The sequence below is a fragment of the Propithecus coquereli genome, unplaced genomic scaffold (genome assembly GCF_000956105.1).
Source record: "Propithecus coquereli isolate 6110/MARCELLA unplaced genomic scaffold, Pcoq_1.0 Scaffold734, whole genome shotgun sequence".
Classification (NCBI taxonomy): Eukaryota; Metazoa; Chordata; class Mammalia; order Primates; family Indriidae; genus Propithecus; species Propithecus coquereli.
In genome coordinates this window covers 347393-367705 of record NW_012153441.1, presented here as the reverse complement: position 1 = coordinate 367705, position 20313 = coordinate 347393, and the positions used below count along the sequence as shown (strand labels likewise).

The window sequence follows — 20313 nt, the reverse complement described above, 5'->3', positions numbered from 1 at the left end:
TCATTTTTGGCAAGTGGAAACTTCTTCAAGTAGCCACTTGAAGAAATTTGAGCTTCAACGGGGATATAAATTACAATAGATTAAACCCAATTAAATATATTTAAATCCTTCAGTTTATAATAATACAAAAAACGAAAAGTAAAATCTGATTAGTCACCTGTGGATCATAGTAGAAAACTGATTCATTAACTTGAAAAACGGGGTGATGTTATATGTAGATATGGGTTTTCATCCACAGTTTCCAGCTGTAACTCCCACAGCCCTCGTTACAGTCTTTTGTTACAATGTTGGCTGTGTTAGGCCTCGGGAGCCAGAATCTCTCTGGCCTTCTCCCGCCCACCTTTCACCTGCCCAGAGGCAGGACTCTAATCTTACCCCACCTTTCTGATTGTGGGTCCTCAGACCTTCATTCCAGAGAGGGTCTCGCACCATTCCCCGGAGGCTAATGACACTGCCACACAGTTGTCCATAAAAACCCAAGAGGACAGGGTCCAGAGAGCTTCCGGAGAGCTGAGCTCGTGGAGGTTCCTGGACGGGGTGTGCCCAGGGCGGGCATGGACACCACGAGCCCCTCTCTCCATACCTTGCCCCCCACATCTCTCCATCTGTCTCCTTTGCAATATCCTCTGTACTAAACCAGTAAATGTAAGCATTTCCCTGAGTTCTGTGAGCTGCTCCAGAAAATGAATCAAACCCAAAGAGGGTGTTGTGGGAACCCCAACTTGAAGCTGGTAGCTCAGAAATTCCGGAGGCCTGGACTTATAATTGGTGTCTGAGAGTGGGGGCCACAGTCTCAGGGACTGAGCCCTCACCCTGCGGGTGATGCTACCCCAGGTTGAGTGTAGAATTGAATTAGAGGATACCCACTGGTGTCCGCTGTTTGCCGTGTGAGGGAAAAATCCCTACATTTGGTCACAGAAGTCTTCTGTGTTGATGATTGCTGTTGCATAAGAGCAGAGGAGAAACAGTTTGAGTTTTTCTAAATAACTAAATAAAAGGAGAGTCCAATATTGATCCTGCCTTTCCACATTACCACCGGGTAATCCACTGGTAAATGAAGGAAAGTGTCTCTTTATGGAAGTAATAAAGCAAATAAATGAAGAAGGAATGATAGAATTAGAATACCACCATTTTGCAACCCCCAATAAATAAACAGAACGAGGCATTAGCATCAGTGGCTGCAAGCATAACACAAGGAGAAACAGCTGGACGTCGTGCATCTCAGGGTGAAAAACCACAACACTACCCACAGATTCTCCAAAATGATCAAACCAGAGTCTGATCCAGCCTCTGCATGTAGATGCCAATTTGCATGAAATGCAGAAGACACGGGACGTGTTACACTGCGCCATATGTATGCCATCAGCAAAACCCAGAGTGTGGGAAACTCAACAGCTCAACAGGCTTTTCAACAGATCAATCACGAGGAAAAGAAAAGGATCGGGGAGAAACCTGTGAAGTTTAAGACACAAAAAATACAACTAACCTATGATGTCCAGGAATGCATACCAGGGTGAATAGACTGCAAAGAAATACCAAAAAAAAAAGATACAAAGAAATACAGAAAAGTCAGGATACAATTACTTTTGAGGGGAGGGAGAGGTTTTGACTGGCCTGAGGCACATAAAGACTCCTGTGAATGGCAGAGTTCTGTTCCTTGACCCAAGTTGTGATTACAGGGGTTTCGCCTTAAATAATTCATGAAACTGTATATTTTCGGTGGTTATCTGTGTCTCTGTTTTATTTTACAATAAAAAGTTTCTTAAAAACACTGAAAAGGAAACAGGTGACTGAGCATTTTTCTTCTGAAGACTGTGGAGACTGCAGTTGGAAGAGAGAAACATTTGGTACCCCCGCGACTTGCAGGGTTACGGCTGGACTGTGGAAACGCACAAGTAAATAGTTCGAGGCTGGAAGGCATTAGGTTTGAGGGGAGTTTCTGGACAGTGGCCATGGGGATTAATGACATGTACAAGTAGGAGGAAGACGGCAGATGGGTGGGAGATGCATGATCTCAAAACACGGAACTCTAGAATCAGTTCGGGACTCCTCCAAGGATCACGGAAAATACTCGTCCCCAGAACATTGGCCTCATGAACGTCCTTTACCTTGCCGAGGACCCAGACCACTTGCTATTACTTCGGGCTCCAGGGGGAGAAGCTTCAGTGAGTACCTTAGCATGGCTGCGGGGGCAGAACAGCTCTTGAGGCCTGCGAGGACAGTGACAAAGGTCCATGAGGCAGCCCCACCCTCCCATTCCAGGGACTCAGGAGACAGAACCACCCAGCCAGAGCCAACCTTATGCCTCCTTAACCCCACGGTGTCTCCCTCTGGCCAAAGAACCAAGAGGATGATCTGCCACCCGAAGACAAGGAAAGAGACATTACCTCGTCACCAGACATCTGCGTCTCCACATATCCTGGAAAAAAATCAAAAGAAGAATGAATTGCCCCAGTTAGGACCAAATGTCACGACGACCCTGAGGAATGGGGAATGGCCCGTCAGAGCTCCATCTCTGCTTACCCCTGAGAATGCTCGGGCTTCAGAAAACATTATCCCAGTGATCCCTGAGAAGCAGAGTCAGCTTTCCTCGCCTCCACTCTTTGGTGTTAGGGAAGGTGGGAAGTGGGGGAGCCGCAGGGGGGGATCAGGGTGCTCCTCTGAGGCACGTTACCTTTATGAGCCCTGAGGTGGATGAGCATCCCCACCAGAAAGAAGATCAGCCCAAGCAGGAAGGCAGCAACTCCACTTAGCATCTTTCTCCAAGGATAATCAGACTGAGCTCCTACAGGAAACAGGTCCTAAAGTCAGCAAAACACTCCCCAGTACTCAGTGCACCTTCTTGAAATCCCAGAGTCTGCACTGGACACAACATCAAATGCTATCTATAGAAAGGATAAATTTAGCAATGGTTCTTTGAGGCCAAAGTTTGCACCCATAGAGTAGCCCCGCCCAGCTGTTACTGATTCCTAAGAGCCCATAAGAATGCCCCCTAACTACTGAGACCAAAGTATTAGAGGAACCAATTCCCAGGTTTGGAAGCATGTGATGAGGGCATTAGACCTCCTCATTTCTTGGAAGATATGAGAATAGATATCCGCCATGTTTTCTCCCACCCTAACCCAAGGACTCTGATTTCAGCGACTCTCCCAGACCAAGGGAAAGAAGAATTCGTTCTGTACCAAGGTGAATGCAGAGGTGACACAGGATCTACTGAGTCAATATGGTCCCGAGTCAGGCCCACAGAGTACAAGAAACTAATTCTCACTCCACTCCACCGACACAGGGCTCCGCAGGCTGGGGTGATCAACAAGGCAGGTATAGACATCTCCAAGTTCAGGGGTCATTTCCAGCATCACCGTAGTCTGAAAGGTCCAGTCTCCGTTCGTGACAAGGCCAGTGGACATAACCCCAGCTTTCTCCTCCTGCCCATTCCGGAACCACCTGATCTTGATGTCCCCTGGATAGAAGCCAGTCACAGAGCAGAGCAGCAGATTGTGCTGGTGCAGGAATGGGGTCCTCTCTGGGTACACTGTCACGTCTGGTTGCACTAGGAAGGGAGAGAAAAATGAAACACTGTAAAGGAAAGCCACCAAGCCAGGACAGGAGTTTCTTTAGAGACTATCACTACCCCTAATCTCTTTCCCAGATCAGTCAAGTAGAAACTGAAGTGTAGGGAAATCTCAACCCCCAAGACTCAGAAACAGGGTATGTCAATGCCTGTGGGGAGGATTTAAACTTGACGAGCTACTACCACAATTACCACTTCTATTAGTATTTGAGAGCATTCTGGTCCTCAAAGTCCCTGAAACCTTGGGGGTCAGAGACCAAGGCCACAGTAACCTGACCAGTGAGGACAATGAGTGAGTCACACTTGGGGACAGAATACATACACAGACTCCCCTGCTCGTAATCTGTTTATCCCAAAGCAGAAAATTGCTTCTCGTAAGGAAGAAGGGCCATGGCCAGGTTCGTGTGGGAGACGTTCCTGAACCCCGCCAGGGCGCACCTTCCAGCTCACCTTTTCTCCCCACAGTGAAGGGTGCGCCCAGCTTGTAGTTGTGTCTGCAGAGCGCATCCACCGACGCTCTGCTCCTCTCCAGGATATCCGGCCGGTGGTTCCACCGCTCGGCGTCAGGCTGCCCCAGTGCCGTCAGGGCCACAAACATCCCCAAGTCACTGTCGAAACGTGCATACTCCTCCAAGTTATAGATGAATCTGACCACAAAGTGCACCTTTTCTGTCCCATTGGTGAAGTAACAGTCAGCCTTTGCCTGAATCACAAAATCTTCTGGAAAACCGAAAGAAAGACTGTGAACCAGCCCCTACCTCTGGGAAAACCCATACCTGGTAAATGATGGCAGAACAAGTGGATTTGGAAGGAGACCTTTTGGCTTCTGTATGCTCAGAAGCATAGTGTTAAGTGAGAAAAGAAACAGAAAGCAATTCCATGCACAATGACATTTATTAAATTTTTAAAATACAAAAAAAATTTAAATGCACGTAGAAAAACAATGCTACATATTTTTAAAGGCCACCCTCATACATAAAGACATACAAGACACATTCAGAATGGATTCTCCAAGGAGAGGAAAGACGGGAACGCAGACAAGCCAGGAGGAGAGAGGCCTTGAACTGATCAATGATTACCACGTGCTGCGAACCTGCCGGGTAGGTTAACCCAACTCTAAGCACTTGAGAGCCACCACCGTGACAAAGGGAAATTCAAATGAGGTTAATAATGTCGGTAAGTAGGGAAAGACCTGAAGAAATGGCATTTCAGTTAAGAATTGAAGGTAACTGCCATCGATCTTTGTGAATTGTGAATTTATTTTCATTTCTAAGTTCAGGGGCCTCCTCCAGACTCTGCAGGGCTAAGCCGTAGCAATGACCTCATCTCTCACTCAGTAGCTACTTTCAGGTGAGGTTCCGCCTCCTCGTTCTCAGCATTTATATTCTTCTCTACGTCCTCTTACAGCCCGAATTTTTCATCCTCATTTAAAATCTGTGCTGATTTTTTTCAATTGTGTTGTTTAACAGGCACCATAAACTCAGAGTGGTTTCTATTCTCTCAAAAACAAGGATCCTCTCCAGGTTTGTTCCTCTTTTGTATTTAACGAAACTTTGACATGCAAAGAGGGCTCTGTTCTTGGCACACCGCATCCTGTTTTCTGCCCATAAATATGTGCTTTCATGGCCTCACCTTGCTTCGTGTGTGCATAGCTCGTCTCCTCAGCTAGAAAAATAACAGTGACAAATAATTTGTATCCTGAGGACAAGGATAATGTATTCAACTTCTCTTCCTTCTCAAAACTGTTTAGCACAATTCTGACCATATAATAGGGGCTTAATAAATGGCAGAAGCAGCGACCTTTGTTTCCAATTTCATTTGTCCACACATGCCCCCCTTGGACAAATACGAAACAGTCACAGTCATCAGAGCAACTCCCAGCTGAAGAATGGTAGCTATTCCCAGACTGCCTCCAGTCCTCCCACCGACACTGACAGGATAGGGACCCTGAACAAAACAAAATGTTTCCCTTCCTCCTGCATCCCTGGCTCTGGTACAGGAAGTCCCTGCTCCCAGAAGCCCGTGGCACGTGGTGAAGAGGGAAGGGGTAATGTTCGGCCAAAGTACTTTCCTGCACTGCTCTTTGAAGTCAGAAGCCACTTGCAGTCTGGTCTGTGGCCCAGACCTCTTACATTTCTTTTTTTTTTGTCCTTTTACATGTGATATCCTAGCACATGGTAAAGATAATGTACTACGAGCATAAGGTGGAACCTTCTCCACAAAGCCAGATGACAAGTTTTCCTCTTCAGTGAGAAATGGGCTGTAAGTTCTTATCTTCTGTGCCATCAACATGGCTGAAGGAGGAGAGGGTGGGGGCTGGGGAAAATTCAGGGACCTTTCCACACAGGAGCTACTTTGGGGTCCCATTCAGGAGGGTGCCAGATAATCCAGATCACTCTATCCAGGCATTTGGCAAAAAACCCTCACCCTCCTAATCCTAACTAGTTGTCTTTCTTACCCCTCTCCCTCCTCACTTCCAGGGCCTTCTGATCAGCTTACTTTCTTTTATAAAAATCAATTGTCAGGAAAGGGGGAAAAAAGAGCTATAATGGAACAAAACAAAAATATTAACAACTTGGACATGGGGGATCACACCTCTACCCGAGCCCCAGGGGTCCAGGCTAGGGCAGGGCTGCACGGCCCTTCTCTACTGGTAGTGCATTTGCTCCCAGGTGCAGGAGAGGGAGAAAGAGAAACCTGCCCCTCAACAGGGCTGAGGCACACAGACCTCTTGGGAAAGGCGTCCCCTCCCTGTGCCAGTCCTTGCATACACACCCCCAACTGCTCTGTTCTTACCTGGAGAGTCTGTGCCTTGAGTCAGGGAGGAATGCGGCCCTCTCAGATTCAGCAGCAGAGTCACCGCCCAGGGGACCCACCCAGAACCCATTCTGGAGAGAGGAAAAAAATGAGATGATAAAATCATCAGCCTCTTCAGACTAGGCCTTGCCCTCACACAACATAGCCAAAAACTATTCATTCAGAGTGTAAGTATGTATGTTTTCTAGCGTCCCCAGGATTGGAAACTCCTCCAACTGATAACCAATCAAGATAGAAGAGTTTTCATCACGAGGTACTAGGTAGAATACTTTCATAAAGCTGAGTTACACCACTCAAGAATTGTTTGACTGTAGAATCACTGACAGTAATTTATGTATATAAAATAATGGGCTGGGAAAAGAAGAAAAAAAATAATCTCCATAGCATAGGGCCTTGGAAGAACTAGGCGGATTGTTTATTATGTATCCCGCTATCCTCATTTAGCCCTGTCCCTGGCCTGTTCTGACCCGTCGGTCCCCTTCCTGCGGGGTATTGACTTTGCCAGTGGAGAGTGTGTGACTCGAGAAGAGAGTGGGCCTCATTCTCAAGCATCTGCCTCAAGAGCAGTTAGCGAGAGATCGTCAGAGAAGAAACAGAAGCAACAGAGAATACTTGGACGGTACAATTTCCTATCAGCCCAGAGGACCACAGAAAGGAAAAGAAAAGAAACGTGGAGATAGGATTCTCAAAGGAATAAAACGCTGTAAAAATTGTTCACCAGAATACAATATAAGAGATCTTTGTGTTTTATAATTAGTGGGGCACCGACAGCCTTCAACAGGACAGCAGAGAGGTAAGGTAAAAGCCATGTTTCAAAAGAGTAAAGAGTGAACTGGAAATGAGAAAATGAAGACAACAGATATAAACAGTATTTCAAGAACTTTGAAAGTGGAGGAGCCAAGATGGTGGACGAGAAAAGCTGCCAGTCAGAGTGTCTCTGCAAAAAAGATGAATTTTAGAAGACAGAGAAAAAAAATAAACTAGCAGAGAAAATTGATCCGGTAAGGGTCTGAAGGAAGGGTGCCTGAAACTACAGGAGACTCCACGGGAAGACGTTGCAGAGGAGAACTGGAAGGAGAAAGGTCCCCGAGAGGCTTGGAGATCAGCGACAAGGGTAGGTAGAGCAGATAACTTCCCCCTCCCTTGCATCTCGGACTACTGGTGGCTCCTGAGCGGCTGGAGAGACCTGCCAGCACCAGCCCAGAGACGGCTGCCGCCAGCGAGCAGTGGCCTCTTGCGGACTCAGCGCCGGGCTCCCAGCCCCTTCGGGGCACCTCCCCGGGTGCAGACCCGAGCCTATCTGCAGAAGCCATAGTGCTCCATTCTCTCCTTCCCCCTCTCTACCCGGGTGTGCCCAGAAAGACAATTTAGCCATCACACGGAGGCATCCCTGACTCCCCAAGGAACCGGACCTTTCCTTTGGGGGCCCTACAGCAGACTGAGGGGTACTCAGACTGCGAGCTCCCTGCCCAGCAGCCCTCCCAGGTGCTACTGGCCTGGGGACTCCAGGAGAGTGGGAAAAATCCCGAGGTGGAGTGAAACTGATCCAGCTTGGGCACCCTGTAGGTGATTCGAGACCAGTACCCCTCCCTCTGGCAGGGTCAGGGATTGATCTCCAGGGCCCAGGGTACAGGCCTGCAGACCAGACCCCGTACACCCAGGTCACCATCGCACTGCCCTGGGGCACAGAAGAGAGATCTGTGAAAGAGCCTACTGAGGAGTGTGTGCCTTCAGGGGCAGATCAGCATGCCGGAGTGGCAACCCTCCTCCCAAAAGAGGGCTGTGCACCCAGCTCAGGCTGCGATCCTGGGTAGGGAACCTCCCGGCCCACGTCATGGCCAGGGGAGATGCATCGGCCTGAGGTCCTGCTTGCTGGCAGAGGCCTGGGAGAGGCCACGGAGTGGGGGAGAGTGGAGGAGAGCGAGACCTGCTCCAGAGTGTGGGTCTTGGACAGCCCCACCCCCCAAGCCCAGACTTTCAGCTGAGTGGAGCCATTTCAGCCCCTCCAGACAGCTTTGCACAGAAACGAAGAGCAGACCTTTGACCCCTGCTAACAGCAGTTGTGGAGCCTGAGGGCAGGCTTACCCAACCCAGCCCCACCCAGACTCACTCCCAGCCCTGCCCCCACTGAGGTGGAGAATGCCGCACCTGGAAGTCTCAGGGCCCCACCGACCACCTGAGGCACAAGAGGGCCTCTCTAGAGGAACAAGAGCTAGCTACAGGACCCAAAAACAGCACTGCAGCTCGCTCCTCCCTGCAAGTGCCACCTACTGACAGGGAGGTCATCCTGCATGCCCTTTTACTGCCTCTACTGATTCATCATAAAGGGTGTGGTTGAACCTCACCCACAAACACCACCTACTGGCTCAGAGACTAAACAGGGAATGTCATTATCCAAACGAAAATCTAAAGGCAAGAAGGAACAACTGATCCAGATGGGAAGGAACCAGCGAAAGAACTCTGGGAGTATGAAGACTCAAATGGAAAGCACACCCCCAAAGAGGAACAACAGCTCCCCAGCAATGGACATTAACCAAACTCAGAAAACTAAAATGACAAAAGAAGAATTTCAAACATGGATTGTAAGAAAACTGAATGATATGCAAGAAAAAATGAATAACCAACACAAAGAAACCACAAAAAGGATCGAGGACTTGAAAGAAAAATTCACTAAAGAAATTGAAATATTAAAGAAAAATCAAACCGATCTCCTGGAAATGAAGGACTTATTCAGGGAACTACAAAACACCATGGAAAGCCTCAAGAACAGGGTAGATCAAACAGAAGAAAGAATCTCAGAGATTGAAGACAACTGCTTCCAATTAAATAAGTCAGTCACAGAGATCGAGCAGAAAATTAAGAGAAAAGAAACAAGTCTACAAGAAATGTGGGATTATGTGAAAAAACCGAACCTGAGGGTGATAGGGGTTGCAGAAGGTGAAGAAGAAAACACTCAAGGGCTGGATAAGCTATTTGAAGAATTAATAGAAGAGAATTTCCCAGGCCTTGCTAAAAATCTAGATATACAGGTACAAGAAGCTCAATGGACCCCAGGGAGATTCAATGCAAATAGGAAGACACCACGTCACGCAGTCATCAGATTGACCAAAACAGCCACTAAAGAGGCCCTTCTACAAGCTGTAAGGCAAAAGAAACAAGTAATATACAAAGGAAAGCCCATGAGAATAACTCCAGACTTCTCAACTGAAGCCCTACAAGCAAGAAGAGACTGGGGCCCCATTCTCACTCTTCTGAAACAAAATAATTCCCAGACTAGAATCTTGTACCCTGCAAAACTAAGTTTCATATATAAAGGAGAAATAAAGACATTCTCAGATAAGCAAAGACTGAGGGAATTCACCAAGACAAGACCAGCTCTCCAAGAAGTACTCAAAACAGAATTACACAAGGATCAGCACAATAAACACTCTCGAATGTGAAACCACTCAAAAGTTAAAGATCAAAGGCTAGATTCCACAATGGCTCAAGAGAGAAAACAAAGCAACAAAATGCAACCCAACAGAATGAATAGTAATTCACCCCACTTATCGGTTCTCTCAATAAATGTGAGTGGTTTGAACTCCCCTCTCCAGAGATATAGGCTGGCTGAATGGATACAAAAAAACAAGCCAAGCATCTGCTGTCTCTAGGAAATGCATCTAACCTTCAAGGATGCATTTAGACTCAAAGTAAAGGGGTGGAAATCAATATTTCAAGCAAATGGAAGCCAAAAGAAGGCTGGTGTGGCAGTTTTGATCTCAGATAACTTGGTTTTTAAATCAACAAAAGTAATGAAAGACAAAGGGGTCACTATATAATGGTGAAGGGTACAGTTCAACAAGAAGACATAACAATTCTAAATATGTATGCACCCAACTTAGGTGCACCCACATTCATAAAAAAAACTCTACTTGATCTAAACAAATTGATAGACAGCAACACCATAATAGTTGGAGACTTCAACACCCCACTGACAGCACAGGACAGATCCTTCAAACAGAAAATTAACAAAGAAATAATGGACTTAAACAGAACTCTAGAACAAATGGGCTTGACTGACATTTACATGACATTCTACCCAAAAAACACTGAATACACATTCTTCTCATCAGCTCATGGGACATTCTCTCCTGAACCAAGATCCACACCTTTCACCTCTCACAAAAATCAACTCACGCTGGGTAACAGATTTAAACCTAAGGAGTGAAACTATTAGAATTCTAGAGGAAGATGTTGGAAATACTCTTCTAGACATTGGCCTAGGCAAAGAATTTATGAAGAAGACCCCAAAGGCAATCACAGCAACAACCAAAATAAATAAATGGGACCTGATCAAATTAAAAAGCTTCTGCACAGCCAAAGAAACTGTCACAAGGGCAAAGAGACAACCTACAGAATGGGAGAAAATTTTTGCATGCTACAAATCTGATAAAGGGCTGATAACTAGAATCTACTTAGAACTGAGGAAAATCAACAAGAAAAAATCAAACAACCCTATCAAAAAGTGGGCAAAGGATATGAACAGAAACTTTTCAAAAGAAGACAGAATAATGGCCAAAAAACATATGAAAAAATGCTCAACATCTCTAATCATAAGGGAAATGCAAATCAAAACCACAATGAGATATCACTTATCTCCAGTGAGACTGGCCTTTATCAAAAAGTCGCAAAACAATAAATGTTGGTGTGGATACAGAGGAGATAGGAACACTCATACACTGTTGGTGGGACTGCAAACTAGTGCAACCTCTGTGGAAAGCAATATGGAGATACCTTAAAGAGATACAAGTAGAAGTACCATTTGATCCAGCAGTCCCATTACTGGGCATCTACCCAAAAGTACAAACGATACTGTATAAGAAAGACAGCTGCACCCAAATGTTTATAGCAGCACAATTCACAATTGCAAAGATGTGAAAGCAACCCAAGTGTCCATCAATACATGAGTGGATTAATAAAATGTGGTATATGTATACCATGGAGTACTATTCAGCTTTAAGAAACAATGGTGATATAGCACCTCTTGTATACTCCTGGATAGAGCTGGAACACATTCTACTAAGTGAAGTATCCCAAGAATGGAAAAACAAGCACCACATGTACTCACCATCAAATTGGTATTAACTGATCAACACATAAGTGCACATATAAGAATAACATCTATTGGATGTTGGTCAAGGGGAAGCGGGGAGGGGCGAGGGGGGAGGAGGGGACGGGTACATGCACACACAAAGAGTGCAATGTGCACCATCCGAGGGATGGACACGCTTGAAACTCGGACTTGGGGGGAGGGGGAGGCAAGGGCAACATACGTAACCTAAACATCTGTACCCCCATAATATGCTGAAATAAAAAAAAAAAAAGAACTTTGAAAGTGAAAATAAGGAAAAAATGGGTCTCTCATTTGGGAGGAAAGCAACACTAAGGGAAAATATTTTTTTGTTTTATTTTGTTTTTCACTGACATAATGATTGTACATATTTGTAGGGTACAGTGTGATGTACATGTATACATGTATACATTGTGTAGCAATCAAATCAAGATAATTAGTATGTCCATCACCTCAAACACAGGCCATTTCTTTGTGGTAAGAACATTCAAAGTCCTCTCTTCTCACTATTTGGAAACATACACTATTACTAAAGAAAACATGGTACATATACACAGTGGAATACAATTCAACCATAAAAAAGAATGAAATCCTATCATTTGCAACAACGTGGACGAACCTGGAGGACATTATGTTAAGTGAAATAAGCCAGGGATAGAAAGACAAACAGCACATGATCTCACTCATATGGAGAATCTAAAAGAGTTTCTCTTGTGGAATTAAAGAGTGGTTACCAGAGGCTGAGAAGAGAGGATAGTGGGGATAGGGAGAGCTTTGGTAATGGTTACAAAGTTAGGGTTAGACAGGAGGAATGAGTTCTTGTGTTCTGTTGCACAGTAGGGGAAGATACTTTGAAGATAGGAAAGACCATAAGTTTCTAAATCAAGTAGAAGGCATCTGCAAGATAAGAGAAATTGAAGATAAAAAGGAGAAGAAAGGGGACATTTTCTCCAAAATGCTGAATGAAATCCAAAGAAGAGTACTAGGCCGGGTACAATGGCCCACACCTGTAATGCCAGCACTAATTGGGAGGTCGAGGTGGGAAGTTGCTTGAGGCCAGGAGTTCAAGACCAGCCAGAGCAAGAGCAACATCCTGTCTCTACAAAAAATAGGAAAATTAGCCTGGCATGGTGGCACACACCTGTAGTCCCAGCTACTCAGGAGGCTGAGGCAGGAGGATCCCTTGAGCCCAGGAGTTTGAGGTTGCTGTGAGCTATGATAATGCCACTGTACTCTACCCAGGGTGACAGAGTGAGATTCTGTCTCAAAAGAAAAATAAAATTAAATTAAATATTTCTGTAACTTCACAAGCTGTCTTCTGTTAGTTTTTGCTTTGTGATCTTATACTAGTTTTTAATTTTAACCTTTCATGCCCTTAGGTTTTCTCTGTGATTCTTGTGAATCACATATGACTCAAATTGTACAAAAGCAATTCATGTAACCAAAACGTTTGGACTCCCATAATATTCTAAAATAAAAAAATACATAAACAATCAATGAGACCTTAGGAGGAATGTGCAATACCCTTATCCCTCATTTTTAGTAAAATGTCTGTGTATAACTAATTGCCACTTGTTAGACATTGTCCAAACTCACTTTTGATCTTGAGTGTTTCTACCTTCACAGACTTCATAAAAATAAAAAATATTTGCTTGTTCCTATTATATTGCAACCATTAGAGCAAACATAAGGCCTTTTTTTCCACCAGTGACTAGGTAGAACTGAGGCTAACAGGTGGGTATAGAGTTTAAAGAAAAATAACTTAAAGTCACCTGGCTAATGTCAACAACGACACTAGAAACCAAGTTCCTTTACTAAGGATTAGTGGCTACAAAATGTGCTTTCTCTGAAGCAGCACTTTACTAGGAAATCTGAAATCCACCTTTGTTGTCCTTCCGCCAAAAGAAATAAAATCAAGCAACTTCTGGAATTTTAACATTGTTACAACAGATACATGAACTCAAGTGGAACTCTGACTGTCTTGAGAGCTGAATGAAACATCCCACCATCCATTGTTGCAGCATCAGGGCAGGAGTTTGGGTTCAACGCTTTGACTGTCAGGGAACGTTTTCTGTGTCCCTGACATGAGGCTTACCTGGGAGTTTCCCCTGAGACAAGAAATTCTGGGGTTAGCTTAAGACCTTAAGGTCTACTACATCCTCCTGTGGGGCCCATCAAGATACCTAAGTTTTCCTCCCAGCTCTATCCTGCTTAGCCGTGTGATTTCAGGCCAGTTTCTCTATCTGTAAGGTAAGGTTTGACTGCTACATTACTTTTCAGATGCCTCCAGGTTTCAAGTATTATGACCTATGGGTATAACTGTACTGCGGATATCAGACTTTTCACAGACCATCCTCTTCCACAAGGGCTTCAGCTTCCATAAGGTTAGGAGATACAGGAATTATTATTCCCACTTTGTAAACAGAGAAAGGACATTTTGTGGGGAGGGGAAGGAATCCGACCAGCCTTCTCCTGTCTCTCCAAATGCCTATTTTACCCTGTGTGAAGTTTTGGAGGAGGATGGGTGTGGAGCAGCAGGGCAGCCCCAGAAGGAAGCAAAGGCAGGTCTGCATAAGAATCTCCCCACTCTCACCCCACCCTGCTCCCAACAGCTGCCAGGCAGAAAAAAAATCCAAACCAGTTCCGGTGAATTCATTGCTAACCGTGGAAAGTACCTGCTGTTTCCAGGAACGTGAAAGTTTCTCTTTCCTAGAATAGGAGCCGTCCAAGGTAAGTCCCTCCCAGCAACCAGTGATGTGTAGGACGTTGGGTTTTCAGTGGCTTGTACAGGTAGGATCAAGAATGAGGACAGTGGAGGAGATATTTTTTCATTTATACGACAGACCTTTTATTTATTGTCTACTATGAATCGGGCCCTGTGCTAGGTAGCAGATATAAAGCTTATTGAGATATATGGCATTCCCCCTAGGTGCGTCAGTCTAGTGTAAGGACAAAGAAAGGGGCAGAGTTCAATATGGGGTACGGAAGAGGTAAGGCCCAGGGGTGACAGAAGCACATGGGAAGGGCACTTTCTCCAGAGGAGGAGAAAAGGAAGGCTTCCTGGAAGACCCGACCCCCGAGTTAAGTCTGAGTTAAGAACTCAGAAATCAGGACAGGGTTGAGCAGGGGATGGGTAAGGAAACACCATATGCACAGAGGTACTGGGGAGGGCAGGAGGTTTGTTGCGGCTGGGGCTGAATGCAAGAGGAAAGGGTGACACCGATCGGTGGAAGATCCTGTGTGCTCTGGAAAGGATCTCAGCAGGAGGGCATAAGAGCACCTGAAGGATCTTACAGAAGTGACATTATCCCATGTGTCTTAGAAAGAAAAATGACTTCATGAGGGATGGCTGGAGGGGAACTAATGGCAGAGAAACTTCTCTGCAGATGAGATCATCTAAGACTATGAATGAAGGCTCTCACCGTGGGACTAGAGAAGATCATCCACTCAGAGCTATTCGGAGCTGGAAGCAACAGAGCTTTGCTTGATCTGATTAGGGATTAGAGATTATGGACACAAGATGCACTATAATTAATTGGTTCAGAGTGTGGACTCTGGGGTCAGGCCTGCATTCAAACCCCAACTCCACCACTGTGTAATCTTGGGAAAGTCATTTAATCTCTTCGAGCCTCAGTTTCCTCATCTGTAAAATGGGGATAATAATAACTCACCTCATAGGGTTGGAGATAAGGATTAAAACTGATAATACAAGAAAGATGCTTAGCTTAGTTCCTCATATTAAAAATCTACAAATGGTAGCCATTATCATGTTATTATTAACACTTTTTATCAGGGCACAACTGTCTGTCCCTCCACACCCTAGCTTCCCCAAAATACCAGACACTGGTGCAAATGGGGAAGGACACAGAAAGGCAGCCTCACAAATATTTATGTCATATTGGTTAATTTGTACCACGAAGCAGACGGTAGGTCAGCCAGCAAAGCAGTAACTACAGTTCTCTTTGGGAGCAAAACAATGGGTAGTTTTTGTTTTCTTCTTTGTACTTTTCTCTACAGTCTAAATATTCCGTATGAAAGTGTGCCGCTTATATAATAAGGACAACATTTTAAATATATTTATTATGCCACAGGCCACTACTCAGCACCAAGCACAGCTCATCCACCCAGGAAATAAGGTTCCTGGACACAAACAGCACCCACTCCACGTCGCTCCATCCCGTCAAAAGCACTGTGTAGTCCAAATCTCCACCATGCCTCCAGCTCAGGACAACCACCCAGGGAGACTCAAAGCAGGAGCTGCTCTGGGTCCTGGAGTTGGCCCTGGGAAGGCCCAGTGTCCCTGGGGCCCCAGTCCCCCAGCCACTGGCGCACCAGGCGGGAATAGGCGTCCTGCCCCTTCCTGAGCTGGGCGAGCTCCCGCAGCTCGCCCCCATGGAGCACCAGGATCTGGTGGGGGCGCTGAAGCATCTGCGGCCTGTGAGCGATCACCAGCACCGTGCGGTCCCCTCGGGAATTCCAGTCCTGCAGCTGAAGGGGGAGGATCACGGTGCCTCAGAAAGGTAAGAGTGGGATGGACACCACATCCCAACTGGGCACCATCTCTTGTGCCTTAGGGCAAAGGAGTGGGACAAGAGAAGGCAGGAAAGGATGGTAGATGACGGTCCGCACTGCCCTTCACTCTCTGCCCTTCTGCTGCAACTGGAGGACCGGCAGGGCAGCCCGGGAGCAAGTGGGGCTGTCCTCACAGTGCCGATTCCCCAGCCCACCTCCCAACCCCAAGAAGGCACAGACCCTCCTTGCACTAGTGGGCATTCGTCCCGCCCCGCCCCATTCTGCGCAGGCTGATCCTCCCAACGTGGCCCCGCCGGCCCCCGGCCCTGCTCCGCGGTACTCACGGCCTGCTCGCACTGCGCGTCCAAGGCACTGGTGGCCTCATCCAGGACCAGGACCTGCGGGTCCCGCACAAGGGCCCGGGCAATGGCCAGACGTTGTTTCTGTCCCGCAGCCAGCTGGCTCCCTTTCTCGCCTACGTCTGAGGAAGTCAGAGAAATGCCCTTCTTCAGACACAGGGGATCAGCACAACTCTCGCCAACGAGGAAGGACAGGAGCACCCACCGAGGGGCGTTCCCACTAGGACCAGCCAGGAGGTGGGAGGGCGAGGGGGAGGGGCATGGGGCGGGTCCCTCAGGGGGCTACCCTCCCGGAGGAGCCACCGCTGCACTGCTCTCTGGGGATAAAGACTGCTGAGGGAGGCAGGCTGAAGAGTTCCTGGTGTGCGGGAAGGAGGGCAGGTGGGAGGAGAGGAAAGGGATAGAGTAATTTCCATTTTCTCTCTTTACTGAAGGGCAGGCTTACAATTTGCAGAAGATACCTGTATACATGCCATGCTCCATTTTCTGTATGAAGTCATAAGCGTGGGCAGCCTGGGCAGCAGCTGTCACCTTATCATCCTCGCAGCTCTGCAGCCCATAAGCAATGTTGTCCCTCACGGAACCCGAGAACAACACAGGCTCCTGCCCAACTGAAACCACCTGTGCAGAGGTGACACCAGCAGAGGACCGCGTGTAAACCCCCATGGCAGGGACCCTGCTTTCCTCCTTGCCTGCCTCCCTCCGACTGGCCCCCGGTGCTCCTTCCCCTGGATCTCCTACCCCGTCTCTGCATGCGCCACCCCCCCTCCCACCCACCTGGCTGTGCAGGTAGTGGTGCTCGTACTGCCAGACGGGCTTCCCATCCAGCAGCACCTGGCCCCCGGTGGGCTGGTACAGATTCTGCAGCAGGGCAGCCACTGTGCTCTTCCCAGACCCATTGGGTCCCACCAGCGCCGTCACCTCGCCAGGACGTAGGGTGAACGTCAGCCCCTGGAAACCGGGGAAGAGTTGGGGCCCACCTCTTCTCTCTCATGACCCCTCCCTATCTCTTCCTGGCAGAGGCAAGCCCAGCTTCTCAAATGATCTACAGGCCGTGGTGCCTGGTCACACACAAGCAGCAGAGAGCAAGAGGTCCAGGTTCCCTCCCCATGGCCTCTTTCAGGCACCTTGAGCACAGGCTGGTCAGGGCGATTGGGATATGCAAAGGAGACATCCTGGAATTCCACACACCCCTGCAGAGTGCTAGGGGCCAGTTCCCCAGGTGAGGGCAGATTTGGCTGTCGGTCCAGGTAGGAAAAGACCTTCTCAGCAGCCCCTACGTTGCTCAGCATATTGCCGTACATGTACACCAGTGTCTGGAAAACAGGAAGGGGAGGGCAGTTAAGCAAGCACACCTCCACCGAGAACCAAGTCCCAACTCCACACACACGCCGCCCACAGCAACACTTCTCCACCTCATCCAAAAAGGACTCTCAACCCTTCAATGTGCAATTTGGGTGGATTATACAGTGGCACCAACACCCCAATGTTCCAATGTGCAGTAGGAAGGATGCGAAGTCCATCTTGCCACCACACAGCAGGACCTCTATCCCCGGACGTTTGCAGTGACTGTTTTGTGCACAGTCCTCGTGCACAGCTGTCTGGCTCGACCACACAGGGAGCTCCTTAACAGCAGGCCTGTGCCCAACTCCTCTTCGTAGCCTCCAGAGTGCCTAGCGCAGCTCTCCACACACAAAAGATGTTTATAAAATATCTAGGAAAGTTTTTAAATACAGCCCTGGATGAAGTAACTATTTTTGAGAACCAGTAAATACAGGAGATGAACTAAATGCTTATTCTACTTTTCCTAATCAAACTGTGCTACTGGGTAACCAAAGAGTAGTTGAGGGGAGGTCTCCCTTCACAGATATATTCCAGCTAGTGAGTGAAGGAGTGATGGAGTGCCACCCTTTGCAGCCCTACTGGTTTAGTGGCTCTGGGCCCGATGCCACCACAGACAGAGACCAGGTATTGTGCACCTCCTGGAGGAAGAACATACCACCACCCAGGAAGGACTCTTGTCAGAAACAGAGAAAAAACTTGAATCCTACAAGCTTCTAGGTTTATGTACCAACTGACAGGAAATACAGGGGAAAGTATTAAAATGATACCACAAGGGTTCGATACACAAAATCCAGACCGTAAGAAACTTGACAGGACAAACAACCCATTTCTTTGAAAACTAAACTGCAAAGGGGGAATTTTAGATAGATAGATGGATAGATAGATAGATACTTAAAAGACATAACAACCAATCACACTGTGTGGACCTCATTTGGATGCTGATTTAAGCACACACACACGGATACACAGAGACACGCACACACAGACACACACATGGACACACACATGGACACACACACGGACACACACACACATTTTACATCTATAACACAAGTGGAAATTTGACCACTGACTTTATTTAATGAATTTTATGAATTATTGTTAGTTCTTTGGTGTGATAATATCTTTGTTGTTATACACTTTGAAAGATGTTTATATTTTTAGAGATACACACTGAACTATTTACAGAAGAAATGATATAATATCTTGGATTTGCTTCAATATAACATGGGTGGGGGAAGTGGGGTTACAGACCAAACAAAATTGGCCATCAGTTGATACTTGTTAAAGCAGATGATGGGTACGTGTGGATTCATAATATTATTTTGTCTTCTTTTTTTGGCATAAGTTTGAAATTCTCCATAACGACATTATTTCGGTGTTTTTGTTTTGTTTTGTTAAGGGGAACAAACAAAGCCCGTGGCCCAGAAGGCCAGAGAGAAAAAGAGAAGGGGAAAGGGCAGGCACGGGCTGCTCACTCACATGCATGTAGCTCCCCACGTCCGCCTCGTAGAGCAGGAAGGAGAGCAGCCCGCCCTGGGTGAGCTCCCCGGCCAGGATCTGCTGCAGCCCACAGCTCATCATCAGCACCTGCACGCCCAGGCCCAGCACCTGGGAAGGGAGAAGAAAGAGATAGGGCCAAGAAAGACCTTCCCATGCTTTCCCCTCCCTGGCCCTGTGAGACTGAGCTTCAAGGGATCCCAGAACCAGCCCTGGGCTCCCCATCCCTTCCCGACCCTTTCCCTGCCGCTTAGCCATCTCACCCTCCGCAAGAGCAGGTAGAGGGCTCGCTCCAGGTCTCGCCGCCACCACAGCTGCCGGCATTGTTCCAGGGCCTCCTTATAGCGACAGACCTCGTGCTCCTCCGCCCCAAAACTGCGCACGGTCTGCAGCCCTCCCACAGCCTCCCGCACCACCTGGCCTGCCCTGGCCACTGCGTCCTGGATCTCCCGAAGCACCGCCTAGAAAAGGGGCAGCGAACACACCAGGTTGATTCGGCAGAAGCCAGTAGGCCCCCACGTCTCACTCCAGCCCTGGGATGCTCCCAAGAGACCTAAAAATACTCAACTGTTCTCTTTCTCTCTTCCTTGCCTTTCTTTCAAGAAAAAAGTGAGAGTGAAGGAGCTAGGGACCAAAATATTACTGAGCTTTCAGTGGCAGGCAGTGTAGGAGATACATGCTATTTTGTTACCCTTCATTTGAGGTCATTCTTCCACCCCCAGTGTCTGGATCAGGAAGGAGGGGTAGTTTTCCCAAGGAGCCACAGATAGTTAAGAAAGGTGGATATGTAATTCAAAACAGATCAAAGATCTAAATGTAAGAGCTAAAACTATAAAACTCTTAGAAAAATGTAGGAGAAAAGCCTTCTGACACTAGATTTCTCAATGATTTCTTGGATATAACACCAAAAGCACAGGCAACAAAAAAATAAAATAAAAGATAAATCAGATTTCATCAATGAAAACTTTTGTGTATCAAAAACTCTATCAACAGAGTTAAAAGGCAACCATGAAATGTAAGAAAATATCTGCAAATCATATACCTGATAAGGGATTAATATCCAAAATACATAAAGAACTCCTACAACTCAACAACAACAC

General features: G+C 47.0%; 2 protein-coding genes across 4 annotated transcripts in view; both read right to left on the bottom strand.

The window, feature by feature from the left end:
- Positions 1–1723: 1723 nt before the first annotated feature.
- Positions 1724–6501, bottom strand: LOC105824381 (HLA class II histocompatibility antigen, DO beta chain). Its single transcript, XM_012661808.1, has 6 exons — positions 6368–6501; positions 4022–4291; positions 3269–3550; positions 2675–2785; positions 2388–2419; positions 1724–2210 (listed from the first exon to the last, which is right to left on the bottom strand). The coding sequence occupies exons 1-6, from the start codon at positions 6492–6494 to the stop codon at positions 2175–2177; spliced, it is 858 nt and encodes a 285-aa protein (XP_012517262.1). The 5' UTR covers positions 6495–6501; the 3' UTR covers positions 1724–2174.
- A 9060-nt stretch (positions 6502–15561) lies between these two features.
- The window catches only part of TAP2 (transporter 2, ATP-binding cassette, sub-family B (MDR/TAP)), an 11349-nt gene continuing 6597 nt past the window's right edge, over positions 15562–20313 (bottom strand). For 2 of the 3 annotated variants that reach the window (XM_012661805.1, XM_012661803.1), the window contains 7 exons: positions 19477–19617; positions 19196–19324; positions 17497–17685; positions 17147–17320; positions 16831–16990; positions 16355–16491; positions 15562–15986 (listed from right to left, as the gene is read on the bottom strand). In XM_012661805.1, coding sequence (XP_012517259.1) covers positions 15744–15986; positions 16355–16491; positions 16831–16990; positions 17147–17320; positions 17497–17685; positions 19196–19324; positions 19477–19617 — 1173 coding nt within the window. In that variant the 3' untranslated portion in view covers positions 15562–15743. The remainder of the gene's footprint in view (positions 15987–16354; positions 16492–16830; positions 16991–17146; positions 17321–17496; positions 17686–19195; positions 19325–19476; positions 19618–20313) is intronic. The other variant, XM_012661804.1, reaches the window with a different exon arrangement.